This window comes from Loxodonta africana, chromosome 18 (assembly GCF_030014295.1).
Source record: "Loxodonta africana isolate mLoxAfr1 chromosome 18, mLoxAfr1.hap2, whole genome shotgun sequence".
Classification (NCBI taxonomy): domain Eukaryota; kingdom Metazoa; phylum Chordata; class Mammalia; order Proboscidea; family Elephantidae; genus Loxodonta; species Loxodonta africana.
In genome coordinates, this window is record NC_087359.1 from 40,085,030 (window position 1) to 40,108,307 (window position 23,278).

General features: G+C 55.7%; 1 protein-coding gene across 1 annotated transcript in view; it reads left to right on the top strand.

Moving 5' to 3' along the window:
* Positions 1-23,278, top strand: part of CACNA1G (calcium voltage-gated channel subunit alpha1 G) — a 69,615-nt gene that overhangs the window by 17,218 nt on the left and 29,119 nt on the right. Inside the window, exons 8-15 of the mRNA XM_064271231.1 lie at positions 1,343-1,719; positions 15,146-15,297; positions 16,108-16,293; positions 16,411-16,525; positions 16,620-16,775; positions 21,170-21,254; positions 21,339-21,532; positions 22,545-22,976. Of these exons, the coding sequence (XP_064127301.1) occupies positions 1,343-1,719; positions 15,146-15,297; positions 16,108-16,293; positions 16,411-16,525; positions 16,620-16,775; positions 21,170-21,254; positions 21,339-21,532; positions 22,545-22,976 (1,697 nt within the window). The remainder of the gene's footprint in view (positions 1-1,342; positions 1,720-15,145; positions 15,298-16,107; positions 16,294-16,410; positions 16,526-16,619; positions 16,776-21,169; positions 21,255-21,338; positions 21,533-22,544; positions 22,977-23,278) is intronic.

Sequence of the window (23,278 nt, forward strand, 5' to 3'; positions counted from 1 at the left end):
TTTGTGGAGATGTTATGTTGCAGCGTGGGCTGGCACAGGAAGGTGCCATCAAGAGACTCAGTGTGAAGGGTGCTGTGCCAGCCCTTCCACTGTCTACCATGGGAAGTGAGCCAGTCATGCGCACGCATGTGTCAGGTTCCTCCTGTGTAAAAGGCGAGGCGGGGGCCGTCATTATTATCAATGGTGCTTGCTGACCCCTCCTTTGTGCAGGCCAGCCTCAGAGGGGAATACTTGTTGAGTGCCTACCATGGGCCAGGCACTGGGCTGGTGCCTTCGGCACATGCTTTACCTGGGTGGTCTCTGAGGTTCCTTTTAGCTCTCAAATTCTATGACCAAAGCTGGACTTAAATGGATGCTGATGTCTTGGGATAGGCTTTGTGTTTATGTATGTGTATACACACAGATGTGTCCAGTGCATGCACACACATCTGTATATCTGATATTCATGTGTGTATGTATGCTAATGAGTGCACCTGTGCCTGGTGTGTGTATGAGCATGTGTGTGTACACACGTGTAGTGTACTTATTTGGTGTGTATATGCATGCACATGTGTGCACGTATCTGGCGTGTGTGCATGTGTCTGTGGATATATGTGTGGCTTTTGCATTAGTGCGTGCACATATGTGGTATACAAATGGTATGCGTATGTGTGTCTGATGTGTGTACATGCATGTGTCTGAAGCGTGCATGTGTGCCATAATTGTATGCATGCACATCTAGTGTGTTCATGTATCTGTGTAATGTGCAGATGGTATGTGTGTGTCTGGTGTGTGTACAGACGTGTATCCAGTATGTGCATGTGTGTGGTGTACATGTGTGTACACACACATATTTGATAGTGTGTACGTGTGTGTTATGCAAATTGTGTGTACGTGTGTGTGGTATGTGTGCACGTGTTCTAGTGTACATGTGTGCACACACATCTGGTGTGTGTGTGTTGTGTGGATGTGTAGGCATGCGTGACTGTGTGTGCTATCTTAAAAACCCCTTGGTAAATGATGCTCAGTGTTGATGCAGGGACTAGCTTGTTCTAGGCTTCTTATTGAGGACTCTTAGGACATAGAGGAGGCCTAGGACCTCAAAGGACATTTGGGTCACCTCTCTGCCTGAACACTAGTACACCCCAACAGTGAGTGTCAATGGGGTGCTGTTGGCATTTGGGGGCATTTTCTTGTTCAGGACAGCCCACGTCACAGGGCACTCAGCAGTCTGGCCCCTACCTGCTTAGTACTCCCATGGCCGTAATACCTGCCCCCCCTACTCATTTCATGCATGCTGTAAGGGCAGGGCTGCCCTGGGTAAGAAATACTATCACCTCTGACCTCTAACTTCCTGTCCCAGGTGCCTGCCAAAGCTCTTGCAAGATCTCCAGCCCTTGCTTGAAGGCAGACAGAGGAGCCTGTGGCCCAGACAGCTGCCCGTACTGTGCCCGGGTGGGGCCAGGGGAGGCGGAGCTCGCTGACCATGAGGTACCCGACTCAGACAGCGAGGCGGTTTATGAGTTCACACAGGACACCCAGCACGGTGACCTCCGGGACCCCCACAGCCAGCGGCGACGGAGCCTGGGGCCCAATGCAGAGCCCAGCTCTGTGCTGGCCTTCTGGAGGCTAATCTGTGACACTTTCCAGAAGATTGTGGACAGCAAGTACTTTGGTAGGGGAATCATGATCGCTATCCTGGTCAACACGCTCAGCATGGGCATCGAATACCACGAGCAGGTAGGGCCATGGGCAAGGGCAGGATTACCGTCAACCCCTTTGACCCTGGGACTGGGGACTCCCTCCTCCCTACTGTTCATTCTGCTAGTCTACATGCCAGGGAGGAGGATGAGAGTGTCAGGACTGAGCTGGGTGTGTTCTATCTGGGAAGGCTTCCTGGAGGAGGTGGGCTTGGAGTGCTGAGCACCAAAATGTGTGTAAGGACTTTTTGGGGGGACAAGTCACTGGAAGAGATTTGGGCCTTTGGAGAAGATGTAGTAGAGAGGAGGTATTGGGGTCTCCAAGCCCAGTGCTGAGCCCCCCAGTATTTACCTGACTCCGTATATAGGGTGCGATTGCCTGGAGCTGGAGGGGGCTGTGTGGGTAGGGGTGAGGAGAGGAGGGTTTGTGGCTGCGCTTGGGTGGAATGGAGGTCTGTGGTGGCCTGTCAGAGTCGGGAGAGAGGTGGTCTGGCCCTGGTCTGTGCTCTGGGAGTCTTGCTGTGAGCCGGCACAGTGCTTGTTGGATGAGAGTGCCCAGCGTGGTGAGGGGACTTGAAACCATCATGTTTGAGGAATCGTTCTAAGAACTGGGATGTTTAGTCAGAAGAGGAGGCTCAGCGGGGCCAGGCGAGCTGTCTTCAAATATTTGAAGGGCTGTCATGTGGAAGAGGGAGCAGGCTTGTTTTGTGGGGCCAATGGCTGGGAGCAATGGGATCTGGGCTGAGGGGGAGGAGGCTGGTCTTGCTCTCAGCTCACAGCGCTGTGCAGAGAGAGGATGGCCTGGGGATGCACTGACCGCCACACCCCCACACTGAGGCTACGCACTCAGTGGGGGTCAGAGCAGGCACCACAGAGGGCTTGGTGCCCTTGACCTCCCAACCTGGTTTGTTGGCTCCTTCACGAGGTACCTTCTAGAAGTCAGCCCTCCTCCCCAGTTTGCCTCCCAGGTCAACCACCTTGGCTGATTCTTGGGAAAAGAGGGAGGCTGGCAGGCAGGTGCCACCATTCACAGGCCCTCCTTTGCTTTACTCACCCAGCAATGGGGAGGGGACTGGGCCACCAGAACCTGGCCTTTCCTGGTGTGGAGTTGAAGCTATGCATCCCTCTCCCCGACCTCCATGATTTGGGGTTAGGGGCATGTAGGGGATTTAGCGTTGTGGGGCAGCGTGATGGCTGGGCGGGGCCCAGCTGATGGCGTGTGGGCTTGGCAGATGCAGGAGCAGGGGCTCCAGTCTGAGCTAGGGAGTGTAGGTCCAAGCAGGGGCTGGAGACAGCGAGAGGCTCACTTTTCAGGGGATCTGAAGCCCCTACCCCTGACCTCGCTGACCTCTGCACCCGCATTGTTGTGAGCACTCAGCTCCTACCCTGAACTGCCGTGTCTGACCAAGTGCCCCCAGCCCCAGCATCCCTCATCACATCATGTTTGGTGGTGCTTTCTCTTGCCTCCTCTCCACACCCCCTGCCCTCTGCCAACAACTGGATGTGCCTGGTTCCCTCCCTATCAGGCAACCTTTGGGGGGTGGAGGGGGTCAGGACACTGGCTGGGGTGCCAGCAAGTGGGTGTGCATGGCACAGCAGTGGGCGTGTTGTGCCTGGGCCATGTGGGACGTTCTGCCAGGCTCCTGGGGAGAGATGCTCTCTTCTGCCAGGCTGGTGGGGAAGGGTGGGAGCAGCTTTCTCTGCTCTGGGGACCCAGGTGGTGGCAGCCTCTAACCTCCCATTACCTTGGCTTCTCAGCCTGAACTTTAGCTTCCCGTCCCTCACCCCAGCTCTGGCTACAGTCGGATAGTCCTCCCCTGGAAGGGGGCACCTCCTCAGTGCCCCCGACTCCCTGGAGGGTATGCCCAGCAATCCCTGCCCAGCCAAATGCTGCTGGTGGAAACTTTGACTGCACTGGGAAGGAGCTGAGTCACACAGACGGAAGGCAGATGAAGCCGCAGCAAGAGGGCTTTCAGTTAGACGTCAAGAAGGACACGCTACTGGAGAGGCAGTAAAAGTGATCAGTCAGGGGTGCCTGCGGCATCTCCTCGCCCAGGTTACCCTGCCCCCTCAACAGCGGGGAGTCCCTACTCAGCAGTGGCACAGACTCTGCGCCAGGCAGGAGTTTGTCCCCATACCTGGTTGCTGAGGGACCCATGGGGGTGAGTGGGAGCTTCAGAAGGGGGGGCAGATGACTGACTGCGGCCCAGCGGGCTCAGGGGCCGGGGGTGGGAAGAAGTCCCAGAAGCAGCCATGGCCTTGTGCTTGCAGGCACTGTGGCGTGAACGTCCCGCCATCTGGGCCCTGAAGCCTAAGCAGGCTGGGAGGGGGTGCTGGGAAAAAGGAGACGTGGGGGCTGAGAGACAGAGACACAGAGAGACAGAGATATGGGGAGACAGAGATATGGACTAGAACACAGCTACAGAGAGAGGGGGAGCAGAGACACAGAGAAGGGAGTGCAGAAACAGAGAGGTTGTTAGAGACCTAGGTGGGGGGGGGGATAGACATAAAGACAAGGAGAGACGGAGACCCAGATACAGAGATGGAGGTACAGGGGGAGAAGATACCCAGAGGGAGAGATGGAGATACAGGGGGAGATGGAGACCCAGAGGGAGAGATGGAGATAGAGGGGGAGACAGAGTCCCAGAGGCAAAGAGGTACAGAGAGAGAGATGAAGACAGAGGCTGAGACCTCAATGCACCCGTAGACAGAGACAGAGCAAGAATGTGGTGGGATACTCAGAGGGAGTCTTGTAGTTGGAAAGAGGGAGGTAGAGCCATGTTGAGGAAGAGAGCTGATAGAGAAAGCGATCGAGAGTGTCGGCAGATGCTGACTGGGAGCGTGGAGCCAGAGGCTCATTGTTCCCCCGCGGTGCCCTTAATGAGGTGATTGTGTCCATCGATCCTGGTATCGATCAGATTTTGGTGGTGGGGGGGGGGTGTGCCATGGACAACATGTTGCTGATACTTTCTTGGAGCAGGAGCCCCAGCCCTCTTCCTGGCCCATCACTGCTCCCTCCCCAGGCCCTGTCCTCCCCCACGGTCACCCTCCTTGCCTGTCCTTCAGTTTTCCTGCAGAGACAAGGATGCTCCTCCTGCCCCTCTCTACCAACCCCTTGACTGAGGAAGCACCCATTTTGTCATGCTGAACCCTACCCAAGGCTGGTCACATGCTGCACCCACATTACTGCATCCCCCTACCCCTTAACCCTGCTGGTGGTGAACTGGCAGGACTGGCTTGCCCAGGGGGACTGGTGAGGACAAGGATACAGGACACCGGGGAGGGAGCAAGAATTATGATTTAAGGTAGGAAGTGTGATCTGATGGAGGATGAGCATATGTGTGTGTACCCTGTCCACTAGGGGGCAGTACATAGAGCCCAGATGTTTTTGTGAATCCATCCACCCAGCCATGAAACACACATATCCTGGTACACCAGAGTTGAGCCTAAGCAGTGGTGTGCGGGTAAATATTTAACAAACCAGTTGTTATTGAATCTATGGTAACCCCAGGCATGTCACAGTAGTACTGTGCTCCATAGGGTTTTCAGTGGCTGATTTTTTGAAAGTAGATTGCCAGGCCTTTCTTCTGAGGCACCTCTGGGTAGATTCAAACCTCTAACCTTTCAATTAGCAGCCAATCGCATTAACCGCTTGTACCACCCAGGGACTCCAAATGTTTAACAACCAGCCCTCAAAACAAAAACAAAAAACATTCATGGCCAATGTTAAGCTGCCAGCATGATGCCACTGAACATGGAGTTGGGAAGAGATGTGCACAATAGGCCCCACTGAGCCCGTGCAAGTCTGCTCCAGCGTGCCATTGTGTGTGAGGCCCCATCCTTCTTCCCAGAGAGGTCACGACAAGTGAACAGCCCCATTTACTTGATGTGGTATGTGTTCCCAGAGGGATGCAAGGAGGAGGAGCATGTGACGCAGACTGGGGAATGGATTCAGGGAGGGCTCCATGGAGGAGCTGACCTCTGAGCTGTGTCAGTGAAGGTGGAGGGCAGGGCATTCCAGGAGGCAAAGCATGGGGGAGGGCCAGAGGCACCAGACACCAATTTAGGAGATTTGTAAGGAGTTCAGAATGAGCGCGCACTAGATGGGGGCTGGGATGTACAAGTGACAAGAGATGAGGGTGGGGGGAGAAAAACACAGGGCCCTGTCCTCAGAGGTATAGGAAGGAGTTTGGATTGTCTCCTGAAGGTGGTAGGTTCCTAACAAAGGCTTTGAGCTGGTCAGGGATATAACCCAGGTGGGGAGCCCTGGTGACACAGTGGTTAAGAGCTCAGGCTGCTAACCAAAAGCCTGACAATTTGAATCCACCAGCCGCTCCTTGGAAACCTATGGGGCAATGGGTTTGGTTTTTTGTTTTGTGTTGTATCAGTGTGGGGAGTAGAAGGAAGGGAGGGAGAGGAGACAGGAGGCAGGGAGGCCAACGTGGAGGCCACTGCAGGGGTCCGGGCAACTTGGACTGTACCTTTGTCCTTGAAGATGGAGAGGGGAGGGCTGGGGAGAGCGGTCAGGGGGCTGAATCTGCAGGGCCTACACCAGTTGGATATTTGGGGAGGAGGAGGTGGCAAGGATGACGTCCAGGTTTCCGCCTGGGGTGGGAGCACTGGGGGTGGAGCAGATTTAGGCTGGGGACATGTTGTATACGCGGTACCTATGGGACACTCCAGGCCCATGTCCAGCAGTCTGTTGGAGCTCAGAAAAGAAGTTGTCTCCTGAACCTGTCTCCTGCCTGGGTCTGCACTGGGGTGGGGCCCCACAGGAGGAGGGGTGGGTGCAGGGATGGGGTCTTGGGGACACATGAGCTTCCTGATTACCCCTTCCTGACTCTGGGTGACTGGGGACAGGTGCTAACCTCATATTCTAGAAGAGGGCATGTGGGGAGGGGTGGGGACACGCAGTCCAGTGGTCTGTCCATGGAATGCTAAGGGGGAGAGAGAGGGAGGGTCTGAGGCAGGGGGAGGACAGTGCAGGTGATGATTCTGCTCATTGCTCAGACTCTGGGCCCATCTTGTCACTCCAGAGAGGGTTTCTATTTATAAGTGAGTGAGGTCGCCTGTTCCCAGGGAGGAAGCTGGGGGTGGGGCAGGAGCGAACACAGATGTGGTCTTACCTCTCCAGGGGAGTCACAGACTGCTTTTGGGTTCTGCTGAAAGCTAGGGACCCTTTCACACATGCATGTTAGTGTTGGGTGCCATTGAATCAATTCTGATTCATAGCGACCCCAGGTGACAGAGTAGAACTGCCCCATAGGGTTTTCTAGGCTGTAACCTTTACAGGAGCAGATCACCAGGCCTTTCTCCCGAAGAGCCTCTGGGTAGGTTCAAATCACCAACCTTTTGGTTAGCAGCTGAGAGCTTCACTGTCGTTCTGCCAGGGATCCTTTCACACATGCATAGACACCCCAGATGTGTGGCCTTTGAGGGCAAAAGATGATGGACACCCCACCCTCTGCCTATCCGTCGGGACCCACAGGAGTCCTTGGCCTCCAGGCAGAGAAGCCCTGCTGAGGAGCTGGGGCTGGGACCTAGCAGGGCTTCGGGGATGATCCTTTTCACTGACCTGGCCCCAGACTTCCAAATGATCCCCACAGGCAGAGGGAGCTGTTGGGATATGTCCAGTTAAGGGGGTGGTCCCAATCTTCCAGGCATGCCCTGGCTCCAGGCTCCACCAATTTAACAAACACACGTAAAGCGCTTAATGTGGACAGCTTGCTAGGATAAAGGTGGGGGCGGGTGGGTAGGGTCAGAGCCAGAAGTGCCATAAAAAAAAAAACCAAACCAAACCCGTTGCCATCAAAGTCGATTCGGACTCATAGTGACCCTATAGGACAGAGTAGAACTGCCCCACAGTATTTCCGAGGACCCCCCTGGTGGATTTGAACTGCCAGCCCTTTGGTTAGCTGCTGTAGCACTTAACCACTATGCCACCAGGGTTTCCAAAAGTGCCATAAAAAAAAAAATAGTGCAAACAAAAGTGCCATAGGGAGCCCCAAATACCACAGGGGAGGCTTCAGGGGGAACAAAGGAGAGATGCTCACACCTGATGGAGGGATTTGAAAGGGCTTCATGAAGGAGGTGGCTTTTGAGAAGGGCCTCAAATAACTGTGGTTGTGACAGCTGGAATTAGGAGCAGAAATGTCTCGGTGGAGGAACAACCCCAGCAGCCTGGCCTGGGCATGCACAGGGTGGCGTGGGATGTGCTGGGGGACCCTCATGGTGCCCCATCTAGGGTGTTTGAGCAGGGGGCGATGTGAGTTCAGCCAGCACTGAAGGAAGCTGGAGCTGCCGGTCAGGGCAGGCTGCAGTCGGGGGAGGGACTGAAGCTATTTCTGTTGTCGAGATCAGAGGTAGTGAGGGCCCCAAAGGAGGCCCTGGCAGTGAGAAGGAGGGGGCTGTGGGACAGCAATTCCAGTGGCCAGGGCTGGGGGCCTGGCACCTGCTGCCTGGGAGTGCTGGTGAATCCTAGATGACCTCAAAGTCCCCAGACAGAATCCTGAGAATGACGGGAAGGGGGAGCAAGGAGGCAACGGAGGCGACGTGCTAAGTCTGAGATGGCCAGGGGCCAGGCCAGAAGACTATCAGGCAGGCGTTGGCTCCCTGGACGAGGGGCCAGGGGCTGGGAAGGAGGCTGTTCAGTGTTGCGTACACCCTCGATGGCAGCTGGAGAGGTTGGAGGGGGTAAAATGGCAGAAGGAGGGGAGTGGGCTCAGACTGAACTCTGAGGAATGTCTGATGGAGGGGAGAGAGGGAAGCCAGGAGAGGAGCCCTAGGAGGGGGGTGGGGAGGCTGGGAGGTGGCCCGCACAGGGTCACAGGAGCCTTGGCAGGAGGCTACGGAAGGGAGGCTGCAGAAGGATCCCTAAGAGGAGGGCTGGAAGAGATGGGGCAGTGGGGTCTGGGATTCAGGGGTGAATGGGCCTGGTTTCACGCCACAGATTTCTGCTTTGGGCAGGGGGTTAGGAGATTGGACAAGTAATGGATACAGCATGGCTAATGGAACAGTCCCAGGGACACCTGGGGTGAGAGTGCTGAGATCCCAGTGCAGGTGGAGGAGGGGAGAGGAGGAGAGGTGAATAGAGCTGTTGGGGGCAGAGGAGGGAAGCCAAGCAAGTGAAGAGCAAGTGAAAAGTAAAGTGAGGTCAGGCTGGGGAATGGGGATGGGGGCCAAGGAGGGGAGGAGGTTGGAGGCAGCAATGGGAGAGAGCTGGAGACTGACAAGCGAAGAAGAAAGGGCTGTGAATACAGGCAGAGAGCAGCTTGGGACCAGCAGAGGCCACCCAGCAGGGACTCGCCTGTCCAGTCAGCACAGGTTCGTGACTCTTTCTAGCAACGCTCAGCAGTTCAGGAGCAGTCAGAGGAAGTGGAGGAGGTGGGGACTTACCTGGGCTGGGGGGCTGGGTCTTGCAGGCGTCCTCTGAGATCCTCATCCTGAGGGCAGCTTTGAATGGTCCACCTCCGGCTCCAGGCTGAGAGGTGGTCTTAGTAGTTGAGGGGCAGGGGCCACAGCTCCAGAGTTTAGGTAGCAGGGACTTTGGGGTGGCTGTCTTGAAGCTATGTGAGCATTGTAGGTGCCTGGTGCCTACTTGGTTTGGGTATTTACTTGGGGTGGCTTTTAGGGGAGCTGGGAGAGATTGTGCGGAGGGGGCTAAAGCCACTCCTTAGCATTGGCCAAGGTTAGGAGGGTCTGCAGCACCATGAGACCTACCTGCACGCCCCGTGGGCATGGGTATGAGGGTGCTGGAGGGGCTGCGCTCAGAGAGGCCAAGTCTCAAGCTAGAGAGTTTCCAGGACATAGTGAAGAGCAAGTCCATGATCTATATAATGAGACCTGTGGGGTTTCCTGGAAACCTCCCACCACCATGATATCCTCTGACATCCCCACCTCCCTGAAGACTCCTTTCCCACTGACCCAGTGACCCCCAGCCCATCACTGTGCAGGACTGAACCCCCTCCCCTGGGTGAGTGGGGAACAGCAGGCTGGACTCTCAAAAGCAGGGACAAGGTGAGCCAAGGAATCAGAACTGGGGAGCAGATAGAAGCCGAAGAGATGAGAGTGATCAAGAGGGTGGGTGTGAGGTTTGGGCAGGGCTGGAGCCACCTGTACTATCCTCCGCTCAGCTTGGGCCTGGCTTGTCCACCTGCTCACGCCTTCCCTGTGAAAGGTGCATCACTGTCTCTAGAGCTTGCTCCCAGACCTCCTGCCTGGACCGCTGCAGTACTCCCTAATTGGTCTCTGTCTCTCTCCTCCAAGCCACCCGCACGCTGCTGCCACCACTGCAGCCAGAGTAATCTTCTTAACACACAGCTTTGCACATCTCCTCCCTCCCCCTAAAAGCCTCAAAGGCAGCATCCTGAGCAGAGGCAGGTCCAGCCCAAGTCTTGGACTGGAATCAAGGCCACTCTGCCTGGGCCCTGCCAACCTCGCAGCCTCATCCCCCACTGGCCCCTTCCACCCTCTGATCTGGAGAGACCAGTTGATTCTTGGTCCCTGAGTATGCCCAGCATGTTCCTGTCTCTGAGCCTTTGCTCTTGCTGTCCCCAGTGGGGTGCCCTCCATTGGTGTTCTCCTGCTTCCTCCTCCCCACTGGCCCCCTGACCTCTGCTGCCTTTGGCCCCCAGCTTGATGTTTAGCCGCAGCCTTGCAAGCACCCTGTCCTGCCACGTGTAAGGCCTATCCCTTCCCCCTCCCCCGCCCCCAGCTTCCACCGTCAGCATCCACAGAGCCCTTGTGCTTGGCCTTGGGCTGGAGTTTTCACCGGCTTGACCTCCTTTGTTTTGCAGAACAGCCTCACTACAGAGGTGGTGTTAATTCATTTTACAGAAGAGGGTGCTGGGGATCAGAGAGGTTAAGGCACTTGCCTGAGGCCACACAGGTGGGCAGTCCTCCTTTGATCAGGTTCAAACCTCCTCCCTTTGAATTGCCAGCGCTCTGTACACAGTGGGCACTTTAAGGGTTAGTTGACATGATGCTATGGGTTTCAGGGAAGTCCTGGTGGTGCTAGGGAGTATTCAGCAGTCCACCTGGGACCTCAGTTGCTCCAAGGTGACAGTCTGGTGGGGTGGTGCTGGTAGTTAGCATCTACAGGGAGAAGAGGTCTGGGGCCTCCAGTGGGCCTCAACTCAGAGACCCCTCCTCTGGATCTGGATGCCTATGAATGGAGGCGGGGGGGATGTATCTAGACCTTAGTGGGGACTTCCTGGCAGCAGGGGGCGCCAGTGAGGGTGAGGCATGGTCATCGGGCTTGTGCACCTTCTGCGAGAGTTATGTCTTCAGTGTGGAGAGGGTCCAAAGGCAAACATATAGCAGAAAAGCACAGACAGACTTGGCTCTGCACCTTTCTAGATGAGCGATGTGACCTCCATCAAGTTATGACATCTCTCAGAGCCTCAGTTTTCCGGACTGTCTAAGACAGTCACATCCCTCCCTGGTCTTTGGCTGTGAGCAGGGAGGGAATGAAATGCTGGGAGGAAGGTGCTTGGTCCCATGCGGGCCTGTAGCGGGTCCTCTGCAGAAGCTGGCTCCCTCGCCTACTCTTTTGCTGCTGCAGCGGCTGTGATCACGGCTCTGGTCCCTGGGGCAACCATGTTGCTAAGATTGTGTTTCCGTGTCCTTAGCCTGCGTTTGTAGAACGTTCCCAGACTCTGATTTAGTAACTTGGACAGACCTGGCTGTCTAGGGGAGGAGGGCTTTTTCCATGGACCATGGGGGATACCAAAGCCCTGGAAAAGAATAGGCTTGTTGTTGTTGCTGTTAGATGCCTTTGAGTTGATTTTGCCTTATAGCTGCCCCATGTGACAGAATACATTGCTCCATAGGGCTTCCTAGGTAGTAATCTTGACAGAAGCAGGTCGCCGGGTCTTTCTTCCGCTGAGCTGCATTGCCCCAAAATGTGTGCAGTGAGAATATAAGGAGAGAGAGGGCAGAGCGGCGGGCAGGCCCTCCTTCCCACCTGAGTCAGATGTCCCTGCTTCTCCAGTTTTTGGCGGGCAGGCCCTCCTTCCCACCTGAGTCAGATGTCCCCGCTTCTCCAGTTTCGAGACCCTTGGGGGGTCAGGGCAGGGGCTCTCGCCTTTGCTTACACATACCCTCAACCAGGACCGATGGTGCAGACTGGGGGTGGAGGATGCACCATCCCTCACAGTGAGACTCTCGGTTGGAATATGGGTGCGTGTGTCTGAGTTGCCGGGCACAGGCTGCTGAGAGCACTGTTGCTCTCATTAGGAATTGAGGAAAACTACCTGTCTCCACACACGGAGCAGTAGTTGTGCTTTTAGGACTCACTGATGGAGCAAATGCATTGAGACCAAAAGATGCTATGGTTTTAGCTACTTAAAAAAAAAAAAAATCCTCATTAATTTTTAAAAGCTTTTTTTTTGAGGCATAATTTACATGCCATACAATCAGCCCATTGTAAATGAACAACAACTATGCTTTCAAATCAATTTGTTCTTTATTCATCACATCTATGTTCACTTGGAATATAGTTATTTGTACACCTAGAAGACATACTGTGTATTCAATCCACCCATGTGCGCAGGTTCACAATCCACCCATGTGTACAGGCCCCTCAAAGTCACTCAAGAGTTGGGTTCCAATCCTGCCTGTCTGTTATTGTTGGAGCAGTCTCTGGGTGGCACAAACGGTTAAGCATTTGGCTACAAACTGAAAGGTTGGCAGTTCAAACCCACCCAGAGGCACCTTGGAAGAAGGGCTTGGTGATCTACTTCCAAAAGGTCACAGCCTTGAAAACCCTACAGAGCAGTTCTACTGACATGCATGGGGTCGCCATGACTTGGAATCGACTTGCAGACTGGCTTGATTATTATTGTTGGAATCAGAGCGATGTGGAACTGGGTTCCACATCCTATTCTGTGACCTTGAACCAGTCATGCACCCTCTCTTGACCTCTTTTCCTCATCCGTAAAATGTCGTGTGGACAGAATGAGGCGATGTGCATGATGGGCTGAGACCCCGGGGCTGAGACTGCACCCGTGTGGTCTGGGCTTCTCATCTTCATCAAACTCAAAGATGGAGAACTGGGCAGGTGGCAGGCTGACAGGGAGGCAGGCTCACTGGCCACCATGCTCCAGTGGACTGGACTTGGGAGCACTTGGGGAACAGACTGGACTTGGGGGATCCGCTTTAGTGGGGAGGGGGTCTAAGCCCTGTGCGTTCAGTGGGCTTTTTTGGTGCTGACAACAGCCCCTTCCTCCCCAGCTGCTTCGTGCTTACACTGGAGGGACTGAAGATTCCATCTCTCTGTGACCTGATTAACTAGGCCAGATGGCGATGTCCCTTCCTGTCCTCACTCCCAATCTACAGAGTAATGGGCTCCGTCCTAGACTGCCCTCCATGACAACCACTCTCCCTTTAGACAGCTGGCTCTCAGCCCTGCTTCCACCCTGGCCCTGCCCTCCAGGCCTGCCTGTGGGGAAGAATCCTTTGAGAGCTCATCCTCTTCTGAGTAGCTGTTGATCCTGAGCTCCAAAATACCCCTCACCTGCTAGTTAGTCAGAAGCACCTTCCTTCCAGCTCTCCCTACCCCCCACCCATGCTGGCCACACAGATGGGGGCCATTAGGATCCATTTGGTCTTACCCAAGGTCTGGCTCCATGCTTGGACAACGTACCCAGGCAGCCGGCCAGATGAGGCATCTGGACAACAGGGGAGGAGGGATGTCTGATGGAATGAGGGCTTCACTGGGTCATTTATTTAACTCAAGCTCCTTGAGCACCTACTGGGGGCCTTGGGCTTTTGGTTTGTCAAGGTGCCCCATCCATTGAGCCAACCATATCTCACCCTGTACCCCAGCCCTCAGCCTGGTAATACCCCTCCCTTCTCCCCAAACCAGGCACATTCCTGGGCCCAGCCTTTACCCATGCCATCCCCTCCACAGGTGATGCCTTCCCCTCCCTCTGCCTGGAGAGACCCCTCCTCATCCAGCCGAGCTCATTTCAAGTGCTGCCTCCCAACTAGGCCTTTCCCAGTGCCTTCACCCCTCACCTTCTCTCCCCTGAACTCCTGTATTCACTGCCTGGATCATTTATTTGGGCACTGAGAAGTCTAAGGCCCCTTGTGGTTATTCAGCTGTTTTGTGTGTGTACAACCTGTTTCCAGCTAGACGCTGAGCTCCTGGGAGGCAGGGAGCGTGGTTGGCATTTTTTTTTTTCTTGTAACTCCTTTAATACCTGGTGCATTGCTATGTGTACAGTAACACGTTGCCCTCGAGTTGATTCTGATTCATGGTGACCCCACGTGTTCCTGGATAGAACCGCACCATAGGGTTTTCTTGGCTGTAATTGTCAGAAGTGGATTGCTAGGCCTTTCTTCTGCAGCACCGCTAGGTGGGTTTGAACCTCCAGCCTTTCCGTTAGTAGTTGAGCGTAAACTGCTCTCACCACCCAGGAACAACTGCTAGGCCTACGGTAAGCAGACGCCATGGAGTCAATCCCGGCTCACGGTGACCCCATGTGTGTCAGAGTAGAACTGTGCTCCGCAGGGTTTTCAGTGGTTGATTTCCAGATATAGATCACCAGGGCTTTCTTCCGCGGCACCTGAGTGGACCCGACTCGAACCAACAGCACATAGTAGGGGTTTTTTTTGAATACTGAAAGGAGGAGTGAAGGAGGTGACGAGTGAGTGGGAATAGCAGTTGAGACAGGGTTTGTCATTAGATCTTCTGATGACCTCTCTAGGATATGTCCTTGGTCCCAATCCCAACTCTCTGATAGGAGCATAAAAGTCATTACTTCCAGTGTTTTATATTTGGCAAGAGAGGTTGAGAATCTTGCTGAAGTTCACACAACGAGCTGATAGAACAGGCTGGGAATTGACCTAGGCATCCCAGTCTCAGCCTGAGGCTCCAGGCGCCTCAGCCTCTGTGACAGCCCTCCTTGGGGTGTCCCTTCTGCCTGCCGGCATGAGCATGATGGCGAGTGTGTGTGTGCATGTTTGTGTGTGTGTGTGTGTCTGGAAGGAGGCAAGCAGAGCCGACAGTTGTCCAGGAGAAGGCTGCCAAGTCCACAGAGTAATTGTAGAACACGTGTGACTTTGTGTGTGGCTAAGGGGCGGGGTATGCTGGCCGGGGGCCCCCTGAGCTGGCCTGGCAGCACCGGCCAGGATGGGTCTCAGAGTTCCCAACAGGAAGTAGGGCAGAACCCACAGCACAGGCCCCAAGGAGCCTGGGCCCCAGGATCTGAGACCCAGATCTGGGGAAGGGAAAGGGGTTACAGGTTCCATGTGATCGCTTCCTGGGGTGGCTGCTGTGCTTTGCCTCACTGGCCCTTTGGGGGACAGTCCTCCCCAGGAGCCTTAGCGTCAGCTATAGTCTCTTCCTCCTGCGAGCTTGCTGCTTCTGCCCCTCCTGTCCCTGTGGCCCCACGTTTGGGAGGATTGGGTGGAGGGGCTCAGGGACAAGCTGCGACTGCTTCACACCCACCCCCCGCCTCCAGCCTGAGGAGCTCACCAACGCACTGGAAATCAGCAACATCGTCTTCACCAGCCTCTTTGCCCTGGAGATGCTGCTGAAGCTGCTTGTGTACGGGCCCTTTGGCTACATCAAGAATCCCTACAACATCTTTGATGGCGTCATCGTTGTCATCAGGTAGGACTGTCCCTCCCCTGCCTCTCAACTGAGGCCCAAGAATGCCAACAAGGGTGGCTTCGGGTGAGGAGCCACTCAGCCTATGCCTCTGGGGTGGAAGAACTAGAGTCAGGCCCCACGACCTCAGAGGACCTGCCACTCCCCCAGCAGGAGGGAGACCCTCTGTCCCCATGCTTTACTCCATCCTCTCCCTTGGCCTGGACTTGCTTATCTGGAAATGGGCTCCCATCTCCTTTGGCCAGGCCCCTCTTCAGTCTCCTCTCCCCACCTCTATCCTTTGCCCTTGACACGGTCCTGGCCTGCGGTGGGTGAGGACTGGGGAGTCGGCTTTGGGGAGGAGTCAGAAGTGGGATGAGGTGCAGCCCGCTGTCCCTGCTTACAAAGTGCCTGGAAACCATCTCAGACGACGGCAACTCGCTTTAGGTTTTCCAAGACCTTGGGAAGCTGCTCTGTCCCCCCAGGCCTGGGGCCAAGAGAACTGCTTTATTGCTTTCTGGAATTGGCTTTAGATTTCATTAGAAGAGAACAAAGCAAATATTCCATAGCTTGATGCTGTTGCGTTGGCCGGGTTTAGGGAGAGGGTGTCTGCTGCCAGGGTGTGACCCCTGGCGGGGGCGGAGAGTGGGGTGGACTGGGCTGTTCCTCAGATCCTCGGCAGCTCAGGGGCTCCTGCCTGGAGGCCAGAGGGCCATGTGGGCCCCATTTTCTCACGCGGGGAGGCCAGTCCAAGCCCTCAGGTGCTGCTGAGTCCTCCCAAAGAGGAGGGCAGGCTGCAGAGGCCGTGGGCTCAGGCTCCCTGCCCCCTTGCAGTGTCTGGGAGATCGTAGGCCAGCAGGGGGGTGGCCTGTCGGTGCTGCGGACCTTCCGCCTGATGCGGGTGCTGAAGCTGGTGCGGTTCCTGCCGGCGCTGCAGCGGCAGCTCGTGGTGCTCATGAAGACCATGGACAACGTGGCCACCTTCTGCATGCTACTCATGCTCTTCATCTTCATCTTCAGGTGAGGGTGGCGCAGCTCCGGTGCTGGCTGGGAAATGGGCCAGGCTGGGGGCCGAAGGGCCTGCGGGGCAGGGAGTGCTGGCGCCCTGACCCCCCACCTGGGGCCCTGTGTCTTCAGCATCCTGGGCATGCATCTCTTCGGCTGTAAATTCGCGTCTGAGAGGGATGGGGACACGCTGCCAGACCGGAAGAATTTTGACTCCCTGCTCTGGGCCATCGTGACAGTCTTCCAGGTGCAAAGAGGGTAACAGAGCAGGTTGGCAAGGGGTGCCCCTGGTCAGGCCCTGATTCCTGTCCTCTGGCCCCGCCCCACTTTTTCCCCTGCAGATCCTGACCCAGGAGGACTGGAACAAGGTCCTTTACAACGGAATGGCCTCCACGTCGTCCTGGGCTGCCCTTTACTTCATCGCCCTCATGACCTTTGGCAACTATGTGCTCTTTAACCTGCTCGTCGCCATTCTAGTGGAGGGCTTCCAGGCGGAGGTAACCTCCTGCCCTGCCCGGCCCACCCTCACCCTGCCTGAAACAGTCTTATTTCCAGAAGGATTCGGCTGCCTAACTTGAGTCCCCTCTGCTGCCAAGTCATGGGGGCCTGTGAAGTCTCACATGAAGCATTCTTCAGACTAAGCCGAGTGGACGAGGGATGGGAGGCTGCAGCTCTCATGCGGACCCTCATCCCTTGGGAGACAGGGCAGTTGTCTGGGGTCTCTGGGTCAAGGGTTACATGCTGGGCGGGCCTTTCCTGTTAAGTCAGCCAAGATTAGTGCTGGGGTGCACAGTGCAGCTGCTCTCTGAGCAAGTGAATTCTCTGGGACATTGGAGGGGACCCATCTGAGCCAGGGGGTGGGGATGGCTTGTGTGCAAGTCATCTGTGCTCTGGCCCAGCTGATAAAGATGCCACTGGGGCCTGGGTAGGGCTGAGCTGCCTGGGGTGAGAAATGAGCCCAATTAGCTGCAGGCATGGCAGAGATGAGCATCCTATTTCCAGCCCCAGGCTCCATCACCTTCGTCACAGGCAGCGTCATCAATTAATATTGATTTACATCGATCCTGCCCTGGCGGTGCCAGGGTGCAGCCTCTGTGTGATGGACTGTACCCCTCTCCTCAGCTCTGCCTCTCCTTCCCCCAACCCACAGGCCCACCCCAGCCCCCCATTGCCTCTCACAGGGCAGGTTGACCCAACCTAGAAACACTCCAGATTGGGCATGGAGAAGCTCTTGGTCCAGTTCTCTCTGGGTGACCCGGATGGAAACTCCCGCTGCGGCCTGCTCTATAAATACCCAGCACACGGTGGAAAAACAAAAATCTATTTTCCGACTCCTTTCCTAGCCCTGCAAGGGAGGGCTGTTCCCGTGGGCAGGGCTGGGCTGGTGGGGTGCGGGTATGTCTGTCCCACACCGGCCTTTCTCCCACTTCCGTTTTAATTCTGTATTTATCCATTATTGCATTTCCTCTCACTGTGAGGACAGCCTGTGGGGGTATCACAGCCTGTATGTGGTGATAGCTGGGCCTCCTGCAGGGAGGAGGGATGTTGGCACCCTCCCTGGGATGGGACATTTACTTGGGGTTTTCTGGGCCTGAAGGTTAAGGGGTACTACGCTGCTCGGATAAAAGCCAGGGTCTCTGTGGAGATCCACCACTCAGCTGCTGCCCTCTGCCAGTGGAAGGAGGATTCAGGTGGGGGTAGGAGTCTTCCAGCCCCTTCCAAAGCGCAGCTCTTGATGGCTAAGACTTCCTCAGAAAAATTCCTGTGGAACTCTATGGTGGGAAATGGAAATCTACCTGAGCCTGTCCCTTCCCCTCACTGGCCGTTCAGCCAGGGTAGTGTGGTCCTCAGTCATCCTGGAGGTGTCCAGTGCAGACAGCCCCCTCCCCACCCCTCAGCCCTGCCAGAAAACACCTTGTTAAATTGGGTGCAGCTGAGCTGGCCCTGGTTGCTAGGCAGCAGCCAAGTCTGAGTGTGGGAATGGAGAACAGGCTGGCCGTCTGGCCTGGCCTGGTCACTCTGGCTCTGCTAGGGGCATATGGGCTGCCCCAGCCTGAAGGGCAGCCACATCCTCTTAAGCCTTCTGAGTATAAGTGGCTGTGGAGCAGGGGTCTCAGGCATGGGGTCATGGGGTGTAATGCTTCCAGCGGGTGGGCTGGAGAAGGGATTTCAGGATCAATTCCCTCTCCGTGGGGTGGGCAGCAGCCAGGGCCTGAGTGTCCATGTGAGGAGCTGGACCAGCTACTCCTGTGACCTGCCTGTGATGGGCCAACCATGCCTGGGCAGGAGCAATAGTCACCTCCAGCGGCACCTGTCCCTTCCTCTGTGGAGTTTCATGGGGGCCAAGCACTGGTTCTCAGGGATGCCCCATTGTCTGAAAGGGAAGGCTGGTTTTGCTGTTTTTTTTTTTTCCCCCACAAATGAGACACCCTACTTCAGTGGAGGAATTGGCTGCCCCTATTTTGTTGGCCTCTACCAGCAGGAGGGCTCAAGGGATGCCCCCCTGCTGGCCTGGCTACTCTGCCAAGAGGTAGAAGGAGGTGGTGCAGGGGCGGGGCTTGTTCAGCTGTTGATTTCCTGATGGCAGGGGGCAGTGCCCTGAATCCCTGTATATTTATCATGCACACACTTAATTAAATGAACAGGCAGCAGGCCCAGTGTGAGGCCATTAATTGATATTAAACAACATCATCGCCTTCATCCCAGTGTTGCTTGTCACACGTCATCGCAAACGCATCAGCCGGACCAACCGTGATTTGAAGGGATGTAGGCCGAGCCTATGAGAAGTGATGAGGCCTGTTGTCACTTCCTCCCCAGCTTCCAACTTTCATCCACTCCTCCCTCCCATCTTTCCTGCCCATTTCCAAGGCCATTGCCTCAGTGCCAAGGATAGGTGAGCTGTATCCCAGGCTGGATATGGGGTCGAGTCCCAGACCCACCACCTCTTGCTCTGTGTGACCTGGGGCAGTTTCCTGAACTTCTCTGAACCTCAGATGCCTCACCTGTAAGATGGTCGTGGTAGTACCTGCTTTCCCCCTTGTGAGGATGTAAACTAGCTTTAGTGGAGCAGCTGGTGCCATGCTTGGCACGCCCTCCATGCATGGCAGCTATTATGATCAGGCCACTGGGGGGCTCCATTGCCTTTTCTGCCCTGTCCCCCATCTCTGTGGCCTCTGCCCTCACCCTCCAGAATCATTCTGGCCTGAGGGCCCGGGGCTGAATTCTAGAAGGCCTTCCCATTCTGTTCCTCGCTTCCTGTTTCTCTCATTTCCCTGCTGTTGGGTTTACACCCCTGCTCATCTCCATCTTTCAAAGCCCATATTGGAAAGCCCGAGCGCCGGTGACAGTGCCCCTCCCCTGCCTCCCCCTTTCCATGTAGGAAATCAGCAAACGGGAAGATGCGAGTGGACAGTTGAGCTGTATTCAGCTGCCTGTCGACTCCCAGGGGGTAGGTACGCAATCCAGAGTCAGCATGCCCCTCTGTGCCCTGTGACCCCTCCACTCCGCCTCCGTGTTTCTGTGCTCGTTGTTCACGCTCAGCTGCTGTGCAACTTGTAGTAGCCGTAATGGTCATTGGTGTTGTGAGGTTTGCTTCGATTTTAAGTCCCTTCCCCCTTGAGGACATGGAAGAGGGGGCCTCCTTGCTTCTGCCCATCCACCTACAAAGGGCACCATTGCCCCCATCAGACCAGTAGGTTGGCCAGAAAAGGAAGGGACTTAGAATCCTGTGTGTGTATGTGTGGCGTCTCTGCTGGGTCCTGGAGGAGTCTGAGACATCAGGCCTCAGTGAAGGAAAGACCAGTGGCTGCAGACCTGCTCACCATTCTCTCCTCCGTTTGCCCTTTGCCCCTTGCCCTGAGCCCCTGTTGGAGACCCCACAGGCTGCCTCAGCTCAGGACAAGTCTTTGGAGGATGTAGGGACGAGGTGTGGCTCTTGCCAGAAAGTACCAAAATTTTAAATCACTTCTGAGTCTCTGGCCTTTTAACCACCCAGGAGGTCCAAGCAGGTATATCAGGACGCGGTCTTCCTCTGGCCTGCACTTTGAGCCTGTGCCCTGCTCTTTCCTGCACTGGCACTGGAATTTGGGGCAAAGCCAGGATTCCCATGGGACCCCATGGTGCTGCACATCCTGAGCAGCCCCTGGAGATCCCACTTGATAATTAAAGGCCTCGTTAGGGATGTAAACTGAGTTAATGAAAAGGATCCCCTGAGATGCCAATTACGCAATATTGATGTCCTTATCAAAAGTAGCAATCAAGTATTTTTTAATAACTTCTTAAGGAGAAGTGTGTAATTACTGGGGAACCTACTGACCTGCTAAGAAGGAAGAAAAATCTGTCCCAGAGACAGGGAGAGAGGTAAAAATGGGGCCAGGGGAGGGGGCCGGGAGTTGGGGCAGATGGTGGGAACAGCAGAGAGACCAAAGTGGTATCCCTGGGCTGAGCCGCTCTGTCTGGGGTCTTTCAATTTCTTTCCAGGGTCCCTGGGTCTGGGGCCTGGGAGAGGGGAGCCATGGAGGGACAGCAAAAGAGCCTCAGTGGCCTTTTGAAATTGAGGCTCTGGTGATCACTTCACTGAGGTCCCCAGCACTCTGGCCTGTGCTGCCTCCTGGCTATCCTTCTGCTTTCAGCCAGCCTTGGCATCAGTCCCGGCCAGGCTGGTTGGGCTGTGGGCTCTGGGGTTAGCCATGGCCGTCTCTGAGGTGTGGCTGGTGGGACGCAGAGGCGTCGGGGCCCTGGAAGGCCCTGCACCAGTGCATGCTTTGTGCCGTGGTTGCTGGTTCCGTGGCCTATATGTGGTGTGTGCGTGTGAACAGAGGGAGACCTCAGACATTCTGCTGTCCCCCTGCCCCAGCCAGGTCCCTAATTGCCCGCTGCTCCTTGGCCCTAGGGAGATGCCACAAAGTCTGAGTCGGAGCCTGATTTCTTCTCGCCAAGCCTCGAAGGCAATGGGGACAGGAAGAAGTGCTTGGCCCGTGAGTACCTGGCCTGGGGGTGTGAGTCATGGGCCTGGGCCGGCTCCAGGGGGACTAGGGGGCTCTCCCTCTCTCCACCTGCAGTGGCATCCCTGGGAGAGCACCCGGAGCTGCGGAGGAGCTTGTTGCCGCCTCTCATCATCCACACGGCTGCCACGCCCACGTCACTGCCCAAAAGCTCCAGCACTGGCCTGGCGGAGCCCCTGGGCCCTGCCTCCCGCCGCACCAGCAGTAGCTGGTCCGCAGAGCCTGGGGTGGCCCAGGAGATGAAGTCACCGGTAGGGGGGCGCACATGGGCGCTGTGGTGGGATATGTACAGAGGGCAGGAAGAAGAGAGGCTGAAAGGGGGTAGGTCCAAGGGTAGAACCAGGGGCTGGAAGGGGCATGTGTGTGCCCTGACAAACCCCAGAGGAGTCAGTGAGGCCTGATAATGCAGGCCTGGCAATGCAGACAAGAGGAGAAGCCCTGAACTTGGAGACAAAAGATCAAGGTTCTAATCCTACCTCTTCTGTTCCCAAACTGAAGGACCTCAGGCAAGACTCAACCTCTCTGAGCCTTATCTGTAAAATGCGGGCAGGGGATAGTCCCTACCTCCTTAACCGAAATCAAATAAGTTGCCAATCAAGTTGATTCTGACCCACGTGTGTCAGAGTAGAGCTGTGCTACACAGGTTTTTCAGTGACTGATTTTTTGGACATATGTCACCACACCTTTCTTCTGAGGTGCCTCTGGATAGACTCGAACCTGCAACCTTTTGGTTAGTAGCCAAGCATGTTAACCATTTGCACCGCACCTAATCATAATAATAGCAAACTCTCATCTCATTATTGACTTCGGACCAGACACAGTTCTAAACGCTGCACCTAAGTGTGCTTGACTCCTTTAATCCTCACGACACCTCTATGAGGTGAGTTTCCTTTTTGTCCCCATTTTATAGTCTGAGTGAAGTGAATTGTGAAGAGATCCATGGCTAGTAGGTGACAGAGCCAGAGTTTTAACCTAGGAGGCTGGTGCCTGAGCCCATGCTATCACCGAGATTTTATACTGACACTCGGCTGATGGTAACACTTCTCTCTTAGCCACTAATGAGGCACAGAGAAGTTCAGTAACTTGCCCAAGGTCACACAGCTGGTTGGGTGAGCCAGAACCTGAACCCAGGCATCTGAGTCCAGGGCTCCTGCTCATGCTTGATGTGGTGCCAGGAAGGCTCACAGGAGATGGGGACACATATGAAGGGATGCAGGGCCACAGGCCTGGCTAAAACCCCCCTCTCTTCTGCTCTCCCTTCAGCCGAGTGCCCGTAGCTCCCCACACAGCCCCTGGAGCGCAGCAAGCAGCTGGACCAGTAGGCGCTCTAGCCGAAACAGCCTTGGTCGTGCCCCAAGCCTGAAGCGGAGGAGTCCGAGTGGGGAGAGGCGGTCCCTATTGTCTGGTGAAGGCCGGGAGAGCCAGGATGAGGAGGACAGCTCAGAAGAGGAGAGGGCTACCCCAGCGGGCAGTAACCGTCGCCATAGGGAGTCACTGGAGCGGGAAGCCAAGGGCTCTTTCGACCTGCCAGATACCCTGCAGGTGCCTGGGCTGCACCGCACAGCCAGCGGCCGAAGCTCAGCCTCAGAGCACCAGGACTGCAATGGCAAGTCAGCCCCAGGGTGCCTGGCCCGGGTCCTGCATCCCGATGACCCCCCACTGGATGGGGACGATGCTGATGATGAGGGCAACCTGGTGAGATGCCTGTGGGCACAGTGACCCCTTACCCCTGACTTTGAGAGAGACAGGAGTTGTCCCCACTCAGGGCCAGAGCTGGATAACCCACCCCCAGCTCTCTGTGTCATTCAGGATGCAAAGCAGTTAACATTCCAAGCCCAAGGGACCTCAGTGGGTGCTCAGGCCTGGAAACTGAGCTCCGCACAGCCCCTGTCTCCTCTACCTGTCTTGCCGAGCCAAGGCTTCCTGGTGCTTCTGGGTCTGTGGCTTCGAAGTCCCTGGTGGATATGAATGGTTTTCAGGCAGATGTGTATGAATCT